Source organism: Dendrobates tinctorius, unplaced genomic scaffold (assembly GCF_039654945.1).
Source record: "Dendrobates tinctorius isolate UK_male_01 unplaced genomic scaffold, ASM3965494v1 ptg000027l, whole genome shotgun sequence".
NCBI classification, from domain to species: Eukaryota; Metazoa; Chordata; class Amphibia; order Anura; family Dendrobatidae; genus Dendrobates; species Dendrobates tinctorius.
In genome coordinates this window covers 1,646,216-1,657,180 of record NW_027361695.1, presented here as the reverse complement: position 1 = coordinate 1,657,180, position 10,965 = coordinate 1,646,216, and the positions used below count along the sequence as shown (strand labels likewise).

At 46.0% G+C, this 10,965-nt stretch overlaps 1 protein-coding gene across 2 annotated transcripts; it reads left to right on the top strand.

The window, feature by feature from the left end:
- Positions 1 to 5,287: 5,287 nt before the first annotated feature.
- Positions 5,288 to 9,634, top strand: JAGN1 (jagunal homolog 1). Of its 2 annotated transcripts, none has more exons than XM_073569652.1 (3): positions 5,288 to 5,441; positions 7,090 to 7,193; positions 8,122 to 9,634. In XM_073569652.1, exons 2-3 carry the CDS (start codon positions 7,105 to 7,107, stop codon positions 8,582 to 8,584), a joined length of 552 nt encoding a protein of 183 aa, XP_073425753.1. In that variant the 5' UTR covers positions 5,288 to 5,441; positions 7,090 to 7,104; the 3' UTR covers positions 8,585 to 9,634. The 2 variants fall into 2 exon arrangements, with proteins under 2 accessions (XP_073425753.1, XP_073425752.1); XM_073569651.1 differs by lacking the exon at positions 5,288 to 5,441 and adding an exon at positions 5,451 to 5,591.
- The last annotated feature ends 1,331 nt before the right edge of the window (positions 9,635 to 10,965 follow it).

Sequence of the window (10,965 nt, the reverse complement as noted above, 5' to 3'; positions counted from 1 at the left end):
TGGCCGGATCCGTTTTTTTTGGTCTGAGCATGCTCAGTAGCTCTGCCCACAAGACATATATAAAAGCAAGACAATGGGACCCTCAGCCACACCCAACATGCCACCCAAGAAAGCAACCAAGCGCAGCAGGAGAAGGCAGGAGACCACTGCAGCACCATCAGCACCACCACCACCCCAAATGGAGCAGCAAATGGAACATGCTGAGGAGGGGAGTCCAGCAGCAGATGAGAGACGGTAATTATCAAATCCCCCATTCCTCCAAACTAGGGCTATTGAATATCAAGATATTCATTGGCCCTTTGTTTCTCTTTATTCAACAGCCGCCCAATAGATGCAGCAGCAGCAGCAGCAATGGCAGCAGGTGGAACACCACCCACAGGCATGGAGTGTGGCCACCAGGAAGACAGCACATCATCTTCTGGGAGCCCTCCCTCGCATCGTCAGCGTTTGACGGTAAGTTTTTATTTCCAAAATCCATCATCTCTGTAATATATGTGTATTCATTGCCTTTTATTTCAAAACAGGATTCACAAGATGAAGAGGAGCTCCCAGAAGAAGAAGGAAGGGGTGGACAGACACCTGGAGTGGGCTCACAATTGGTAAGTTTTTTGCATCAAACGCAGAAACACAACATCACACTACACACAACACATAGAAAACAATGTTCTGCAGACCACACACAGCAAACAAATGCCTACATCCAAAGACATAACATTTTTTGTTTTCTTCTCTAGTCTTCCCAATCTGGTGCTCGGCCAAGAGGTCCTCGCAGTGCCTCCCGGGGTCGTCGGCGACAGCAACGCGGCGGTCACCAGCGTGTAAGTATAAATATTTTTGCTTTGTTTTTTTGCACTTTTTATTTCATTTCTTTTGTGGAGGCTAATTATGTTATTTTTGTCTTTTTCTTTAACAGCCTTCACAGCGTGCTCCCGACTCTGACGGTGAGGATGGAGGGATTGATGTGGACCACCTCATCGATCTCGTCAGAGAAAGGGAGCCGCTCTGGAATATGGCTGACCGCCGCCACGCTGACCGGATCGTTACCCGACGACTCTGGGAGGAAATCTGTTCGCTCCTTGTGGGCCGCTGGGAGGACCTCGATGTTCGGGCCCAGATTAAAGAGCGTAAGTATATACAGTACCGGTTGCTTGATGTAAACCAGTGTTTCCCGAACTCCAGTCCTCGTGGTCCCCACGGATCATGTGTTCATTTCTATTTACTATGGAAATCCTGAAAACATGACCCCTGGGGACCATGAGGACTGGAGTTTGTGAAACACTGATGTTGTATACTAACCACTCCTTTCTCGTTTCAGGGAACAGAATTGTGAATCGGTGGCGGTCTGTGAGAGATCGTTTCAAGAAGGAGTTCAATAAAGAGATGCGGGCCCCGAGTGGATCTGGAGGACGCAGGAGCAAGTACAAGTACGCAGAAGCCCTGTCGTTCCTCCGGGAAACAATGGTCACTAGAAGGTAAATATTACACACCACATGTGAAAAAAAAATGTTAGATGTAACTTTTTTTTTTCAGCCAGGGCCATACCATGTCAGTATTTTAATTGTTTTTTTTTCTCTTTATTCCACAGCACGGTGAGCAGCACTCGGGAGCCTGCACGATTGGACCCTTCTGAGGCGATCCCTGAGACCGGCACCGAGGGACACTTCGACCGCCCCGGTACATCTGCGCCTTCCCACACATTTGACCCATCTGTCCCATCCACCAGCACAGGAGCATCGTGGCCGCCTACATTACATGAAGCTGCTGGTGAGGAGATCGCTTTCCCTTTACCCCACCCTTCTGCCCCTGCCACCTCTAGTACACCTGCGGGTACTGGGCGGCAGCGGCAGAGGGGTCAGGAAAAGAGTTATGCGCCAGAGTTCTTGCATCTGAATGCATCTTTCCAGAACTGTCTAAAAGTCTTGTCAGAGCAAATCTCCGCAGGCTTTCAGCAGATCAACTCCAGCATTCTGGAGGTGAAGACACTTCTGCAAACCATTAGTCTTAGTATTAGTATTAGTCTAGCCTGATGAAGAGACCTGAGTAGTCTCGAAAGCTTGCAATGTGTTACCATCTTTTCAGTTAGCCATTAAAAGGTATCAACTACTGAGGACTCTCAATCCTGAATATTTTTCTATCCACTGGCTAACACGGTACAAAGATATACATCTTTCCTGTTTCTGCAAACCATGCATTCAGAAGCAAGATCTTCGCCAAACCACACCTTTTTCAGGTCTGTTGTGGAGCGCATGGCAACACTATCTCCTACCCAGCAGATGCATGTAATGCATTCGTGCCACGGTGCTCTACAGCAGGTTACCTCCCAACCTCCACCTCCCACCACTGTAGTTCCTCCACCTGCACCCCCTCCAGCCACTTTCCATCCTCCCCCTCCTATTACATCTGCACCCCCTCCAGCCACTTTCCATCCTCCCCCTCCTATTACATCTGCACCCCCTCCAGCCACTTTCCATCCTCCCCCTCCTATTACATACCAGCAACCTCACCAGTACCAGCAACCTCCCCAGTACCAGACATCTCCCCACTTCCAGCAACCTGCCCCGTACCAAACTCCTTCCCCGTACCAAACTCCTTCCCCGTACCAAACTCCTTCCCCATACAACTTTCCATCAACATCATCTGCTCCTACAGTCCCTGCCCAACCCTCCACTCCACCGCCCACCACCTCTTCTGCCTCCCACATGTCCACCCATTCTGTAGCTTTTTCCACACCATCACCTCTAACTGTTCCTTCCCCACCACGATCCCAGTCCTCTCTCCACACTCCCATTGTCGAAGTGTCCCGCAGCCCCTCCAGCAGTATTTCCACCCCACACTACACCGAGTTATAATGTTTTTTTTGTAATAAAAATGCCCATTTGGTTGGTTTCAAACCTTTATTAAAAAAGTTTTTTTAACTTTAAAAACAGTTTACACAAAAAAAAATATTTTAAATAAAAGTTAAATTATTGTTTACACTGGTTGTCTGTCATTTCTTTCTGCGGCGAAATATGTTTAAAAAAAAGGTTAAATACAGGGTATTTAAAAGGTAAAAAGGTATTCAAAACCAGGTATAGAACTGTGGGTAAATTTTAGCTTTTTGCCACAGTTGTGTTCCTGGTTGTGTTTGAAGCAAAGTATTTCACCTGAAAAGTTGTGTTTATTGTTGGTGATTTCCTAACAATGTACACAACTTTTGTTAAAAGATGAAATACTTTGCATAAAACACAACCAGGTACACACCTGTGGCCTAAAGGTAAAAATAGTAAGACCATGACAAGATAGCCAACTTTGGTTGGCAAAGGTATATACTGTTGGTCCAGAAGGTACACAAGTTTGGTTAGGGCACAAATCTTTCACACTCTGTCATCCTGCCAGTGTACTCTGCCTTGAGGTGACATAAAGTATAGTGCAAAATTGTCCCTCATTACTGAAACCGTCACAGAACTTCTAGTGGTAATATTTCCAATGACACCATCCATCTTCGCCAGTAACTTGCTCTTCTCTCCAACCTGCACTTTCTCCTCTACAACCTGTCAAAGAAGGGCTGTAGGAACATGCTATATATAGTTTTCCAGTAGCCAATCCCGTTCGGAAGGCCACAAGGGTCAATTTTAAAAACCAGATCCGGCGTAATCCGTCGAAAAACGGATAGAAAAACGGATGAACCGGATGAGACGGATCCGGTTTTGTCTGTCAAGAACAAGACGGATCCGGCAGAATACCGGATACGGCACATCAGGTTTTACAAAACATTTGCCGGATCCGGCACGACGCCGGATCGCGCCTGACGCCGAAAACCTGATGTGTGAAAGTAGCCTAAGGCCTGTTTCACACTTCCGTTTGTGACCATCAGTCAAGATCCGCCGATTTGGAAAAAAAAAAACCGGATCCGCCATTTTTCTTGGCGGATCTGTTTTTTTCCTCATAGACGTGCATTATCGGCGGATCTTGACGGATGGTCGTCCGTTTGATCCGTTTTTGTATGGATCCGCCAAGATTTTGGCGTCCGTTCAGCGGGCCGGACGGAGCATGTAACGTTTTTTTCGTGTCCGGATCCGCTATTTGCCGATTTAACCCGCGTTTCTGTCTGGCTGCTGGACAAAATTTTCTCTCTCTCTCCTTTTCCCCAGGCGCGGTTCCTTTAAATTTTTACCTTCGTTGGATCCGTACATCCGCCGATCCGCTGACCCCCGCTTCTGTCAGTCCGCCTGCGGATCCGTTTTCCGCTATTTTGGCGCATTTTAACTGTCAGAAAAAACTGAAGTGTGAAACAGGCCTAAGGAGCGGAGCGTGCGGCCACATAGCAATACATGGAGCCGCACGCTCCACTCCTGATTGCTGGTGGCAGTGCCGGGTATTCACATGCGAGACTCGGCCATATCCCTCGCATGTGTGATCCCGGCCTTAGGACGCAAGTCAGACCACCTTATAAATCGAACTTCAGTGCACGGACTGGCCAGCGGGTCTCCCAACCCGAGCGTGGTAGCCTCATATATTCCAGTGCAGCTGTCAAGCTCAGGTCGGGAGACCCGCCGGCCAGTCCGTACATTGCCAGTCCATTCACTGACAGAAAAATAAATAAAGGCTTAAATGATGACACAAACCAATTTCTTTTTTTTTTGTTTTAAGAACATTGTTTTTTTGTTTGTTTTTTTCATATAAAAACTTTGGAAGTCTGGTCTCGCCATAATCACACCAACCTGGAGCATCCTGATGCCAGGTCATTTCTTACTGCACAATGGTCACTGTAAAGACAAAACAATGGCGGATTTTCAATGTTTGCACCATACTTGGATTTTTTTCCCCACTTTTCGGTACATTATATGGTAATCTGAATGGTGTCATTAAAACCTACAACTAACTCGTCCCACAAAAAAGCCTTGGCACGGATATGTAGGGAGAGAAATAATATAGTTCTGGCCCATATAATGGGAGGCAAATAAAAGTGCGAGCGAGAAAATGTGTATTTTTAAAGACGTCTCATCTGTGCGGCTCCCTATTAATTTGCTTCTCACTTTCCCACAGCGTCCTCTGCAGAAAGCTTTAGCTAAAAGCCGGATGCTGCTTGATATGACGTTCATAGGTCCTTGACCCCTCACAGTGACAATCCCTTTAAGATAAGTGCAAGTTATCACTTTTTAAGGAGGCACTCTAGCTTTTATTATCAGGGGTAATCATTAAGCTATTAATACCTGGTTTCATACAGCCACAGAAAAGCTACTTTGAAACTGAAAAGCTCTGAACATTGCCTGTGGTACTAGATGCTAAATTCTGTAAGAACACCTTTGTCCCTTCCACAGAACAGCAAGGTCAGCTACTTCCGGGAGGACCAAGATGGCGTCCAAAGACTTTCCGGGAGTAGCAACATGGCGCCGTGCTGGTACCGGAAGTAGTAATTGTGCAGCGCTGACTGAGCCATTATATCGGGAGGAAGGTGGTAGGTGAGTCAGGGTGGTATGAAGAGGTGTCTGGTGCAGAAAAGCGGGATAATGGGGTGCAGATGGGCGTTATACTCCCACTGCAATAATAATCTGTGCCTACTGGGCGTTGTAGTACAGGTTGTGCTGTGTGCATTTATATTATGATCCAATGTGAGTGGAATGCCTGCACAGATGTAGCAGAGCCACTCAAGGGGTTTCCTGTGTGGTTTTGCATGGGACTGCAGGGATATCTGTGGTTTTGCATGGGACTGCAGGGATATCGGTGTTGTTGCATAGCTGTTGGGGAGGGAGATGTATGTAGGATCACTGGGATGGGGGGAGCTAAGCTCTAAAGGGGTCGTCATTGCCCCTCATCCGTAAGGGGAGGCTGCACCGCGTCGTCAATTGTGAGCGTGTTTGCATCGCTCCGTGTGACCGATCCACACACGATATTGGGGCATATGTCGGTGTTCGCTGTGTGTGACTCCCACGGGGCTGACAGATTTTTGCATTCTGGCTAAAGCTCCGCAGAAAAATGCATCCGACATCTGTAAATTGCAACAAATATAAGAAGCAAAAAGAAATAGTCGGGTGCGAGTGACTTGCATCGAAGTTTGCACAAAGCCGCATGTAACCGATCTGTCACAGTCCCATGGCGGCACATTCACAAACATTACCACGGAGCCTGAGGCTAAAGACCTCGTTCACACCTCTGAGAATAACGTGGATGGATTGCTCACTTGCTATAGTCTATGGGGGTGTTCACATCTGTGGTAGCTGATTTCCCCCCCCCCTTTTTTTTTATTTTTTTTTGGGACAGACTGTCGTCTTTAGATCTGGGTCCCGGATCAAATGTGTTAATTCAAATCAACAGGTCTGTAAAAAACAAAAATAACATATATACATTTTTTACGGACTTGTTAATTTGCACGTATGTGTATATAGTAAATAATATATATACAATATATCAGTTGCTATCCATGTGTCATCTGGGTGCTGTTTTTTTACTGTATAATGGGTAGGGGAAGCTTGGATTTTTTTTTTTATTTTTTTTTTTTATGGCTACAAAAAATAATGGTGGGAAAAAACTCAAATGGATGGAAACTGGATGCAGCACACTGATGAAAAATGGTCAGGGTTTTTTTTTCACATACAGAAATGGATGGCTACATGAAGATTTTTGGCTCCTCAGGGCTCGTTCACATGTATTGTATATTTGATGCAATCTTTGCACACAAATCTTTGTGCGTTAAAAAAAAAAATAAATTATATATTTATCCCTGTTGCTTAAGTTTATATTTAATAGTATCTTCTCTCTTTCCAATCCCCCAACGCTCTCCTCTGTCCCGCCGGCCGTGTTCCCCGCTATCTTCCGGTGTGGTTAGTGCCTTACAAGTCTAGCCTCTATTGGCTGCAGTGGTCCTACGCCAATAAAGAAGCAGAGCGGTGGTAGTGGATTGGAGTGTTTTTCCTTTTTTTTTTTTTTTTTTATGACCACACTGGGGCCTTATGTAAAGTCAAAGAAAGGGGTAGAAAACCTCCTACAGTGTGTTCAGCTGCAGATGTTGGCTAATAATTCACCAGAGTTGTGTGATGTCAGTCGCCGGGGGGGGCTTCTGTTACTCTCGCTCATCCGTGTCTGCTACAATCATGTGTTTACCTCCAACAGGTGTGAACATCGGCAATGGCTTCCCGTGCTGGTCCTCGGGCAACCGGGACGGATGGAAATGATTATCTACATCGAGAAAGAGTGGCCAATCATTATCAGATGAGGTATCTGTTACTGCCAGTTGATTTATCGCCATTTCTCCTCCAGCTGCCGCCCGTCATGTGACAGGTTGTTAAAGGGGTTGTCCAGGGACACAACAGACCTATTTGCTGGAGAGGTCATCAATATGAAATTGGTGCTGGTGCTGCGTCTGAGACCCCATTGATCTTGTATTGATGACCAGTAGTAGATAAAATACTCAGCAGTGGCCACGAAGCAACGTCCAGTACTACCGTGATCTGTCCCATGCATTGCTTATATCCGCCAGAGCAGATTGCAGGCAATCGGTGGGTGTGCTGGGTGTCAGACCCCCACTAATCTCATGTATGTTTAGTATGTGTAATTCTACCTCACACCACTTGGTGGCGCTGCAGGGATATTGTATTTTGCATGCAGTTTTAGCACCACCACATTAAGGTGACGTTCTCCCTCCGGGGACAAACAGACTCATTGTTACATTCACAATGCCTCAATTAAGAGAGTAAGCACCAAGCTGCAAGGAAGCCCCAAAGGTAGACGACCCCTGACCTGTGTAATGATTGGACCACTCTGTAAATTGTAAAGGAAACAAGAATGCAGTGACGACATTGTGCTGCAGATGGTGGATATTCAACATCTTTGCAATTTTACATTGAGGAACATTTTTGTAATTTGTTTCACAATCTTTAGTCGTGGTTATTCACAAATTGGTGACATCTGACCATCTTTGCTTCTGGGAGACTCTGCCTCTCCATCATGCTTTTTATACACATTTGTGTCATATAGTTGACCATTGACCTTTCAGCTGTCTTTCATTATTGCCACTTTTCCAGCCTTTTATTATCCTTGTGCCACTTTTTTTTTTTGAGATGTGCTAATGCAAATGAGTTTATTTTTTCCCTTTCTTATTAAACGTTTTCTTTACACCCTAATGTTTTCTTCCTCTTATTTCAGCGTGTCTATGAAGAATGAAATCAAGAAACTTATCTACGCTCACATCGTCATCTGGGTGCTGCTGGCAGCTCAGACAACCGTGGCCCAGCTGAAACTAGTGTCCCACGATCTGGTAGCCATGCCGTACCAATGGGAGTACCCGTACCTCCTGAGCATCGTGCCCTCTCTCTTCGGGTTGTTCTCCTTCCCTCGGAACAACATCAGTTACCTGGTGATCTCCATGATCAGCACCGGCCTCTTCTCCATTGCCCCCTTGATCTACGGCAGCATGGAAATGTTCCCCATGGCCCAGCAGCTGTACCGCCACGGCAAAGCTTACCGCTTCATCTTCGGCTTCTCGGCTGTGTCCGTCATGTACTTGGTCATGGTTGTGGCCGTGCAGGTTCATGCCTGGCAGATTTACTACAGCAAGAAGCTCCTGGACTCGTGGTTCACCAGTACTCAGGAGAAGAAGAAAAAGTAATCAGAGGGTGGAGAGAAAGAGGACTATGGAGGGAAGGAAAAGTGACCGGAGGGGGAGACGACGGGGACGACACAAGGTGCATGATGTAATTTATTACGGGACTTGTCGCTTCCTCTTCACAAGGCCGCTGCTGATTTGAGCCGGTTTTACTTTTAGGCCGGGGTCACACTTGCCAGTGTGATGCGAGAAATACATGCAGCCGCACACTCTGCTCCCAAGTGCGGTGGCAGCGCCGGGTATTGATGCAAGAGACTCGCGCATCACACTCATAAGTGTGACCCCCCCCGGCCTTACAAACCAGGGCTGTGGAGTCGGTAAGCCAAACCTGCGACTCCGACTCCTCAATTTCCCTTACTCCGACTCCGACTCCACGACTCCGACTCCCACACATATTGCTTATATTTAAGTGAAAAATTTATTGTAGTACAATGTGAACCTCAGACATTTAATCATTTTTATGATCCAATAATCAAGATATTTAGATAGAACAGAATATATATTGGTGTACTACCCGGTTTTCATTCTTTTTGGTACAGATACGATATGGATAGACAGATATGGATAAATGGATATATAGATAGAGCAGATTTCTAATCTGCTTTTGCTATTGAAAACATTATCTATGAGCTCAAAAACCTTTCAGGTGATGCAGTTTTTTTAAAAAGCTGATCTGCTTTTGCAGCTGAAAAACGTATCCTCAAAAAACACAGGAAAAACGCTGTGTGTGAATGTAGCCTTAGATCAGGAATAGAACAGCCATTTATAGGACATTTCATAACTTTCCCAAACTCCTATAAAAAAATATTCAGCACATCCTGCATTGAATTACTGTACCCAATTTATTATATATTGTCGGAGTCGGTCCATTTTATACCGACTCCAACTCCGACTCCACCAAAATGAGCACCGACTCCGACTCCGACTCCACAGCCCTGTTACAAACCTTCACATATCGGGGTTTTATGTTCCATATCATAAGGGAAATCCATCTGTGCCTCCCTTTGTGTTTTAGGATGTGAAAAATAAATGAACGTCTTGTATGAAAACTAAGCCAGAACTTTTATATTTTCATGAAATGTTAATGAGAATTAGAGATGAGCAATTCCATTCTCGCTGCCCTTGTCTGTCATCCAGTCCATTCCTCTGAGACAGTCGGTCCTCACATTTTGGGGACCACCTATTGCCCTATACTAGGCCCTGTGGCGTAGCGGTGCCTAGAGGCATCCTGGATGTCAGATGCTGTAGTCTGTGCCCACCAAGACCACAACCCTGATGGCCTCTTCCTCCCTGCACCTCTTCAGATGAGTCCAACCAGCGCCATGTCATGTTCGCGTCACACTGCAACGATGCATCCTACAAAGCTGCAGTGACATTGAGGATCCCGTAATCTAGGAGATGGTGGGCAGGTGTCTCTTTTGGTGTGCGCCGGGCTGGAGTCCTGTAAATGGATTCGCTTGTCTCTGATGGATCTATCAAGGACAACAATTTTTTTTTTTTTTTTTTTCCTGCCCTAATAGCCAGAAGGCCTACAGTGGGCCTAGAGCAGGCAGCGATGGTTTATTACATCTCTGCCTTCTCTATCGCTGCACACACTGCACTGAACAAATGCTAATGGCAAGCGCTAACAGCGCATCCTAATCCATACGCCGCAGTCATGTGATCGCTGAGTTCGGGGAAGATGCTGCTGGGTCCTAGGAGACCAAGCCTGCTCTGCTGTGAAGCTAGGAGAGTGAATTTCCCCTGTAACTGGGGCTATAATATATCGGCCTCAGTTACAGGGGATATCTGTAATAAAAATCATGTTAAAATGTCCTCCAATGGACTTTTATGAACTTATTGGGTGGCACAACGTGTGAAATAAATTAAAAATAAATGAAAAAAAAAACACTGCAAGACCTGATCGCTGTTTATAGCACCACCCTTGTCGAAAAGAAAATAGAAACTAATTTTTTGGGAAAAGTGGAATGCAATTTATGTATTATTTTTTTTTTTTTTTTTTTTTTTGTAATGGTTTTTTCTCGTTCGCCTTATTGGGGGACACAGAGACCATGGGGTGTATGCTTTGCTGCCACTAGGAGGCTGACACTATGCACAAAAAAATGTTAGCTCCGCCTCCGCAGTATACACCCCAACGACCGGCACCAATTTCCGCAGTTTAGCTTAGTGTCAGTAGGAGGTGGATACGGGTCTTTCATTAGACCCATATCTACCTCGTCGTGCGTCGTTCCTTTACAGGTTCTACGGAGGGATACAGAGTGAAAAGTCACATCTGTACTCCCACATGGAGTCTGCGAGTACGGCGTGTACTGCCACCCCGTATCCTTGCAGTTCTCCGCGGCAGGACCAGCCAGACGTACGCCGACACCAAGACGTGCCAGCGA

Coding starts and splice junctions, on each gene's coding strand:
- JAGN1 (XM_073569652.1), top strand. CDS start 7,105: ATGGCTTCCCGTGCTGGTCCTCGGGCAACCGGGACGGATGGAAATGAT. Junction 7,194..8,121: donor GCCAATCATTATCAGATGAG/GTATCTGTTACT, acceptor CTCTTATTTCAG/CGTGTCTATGAAGAATGAAA.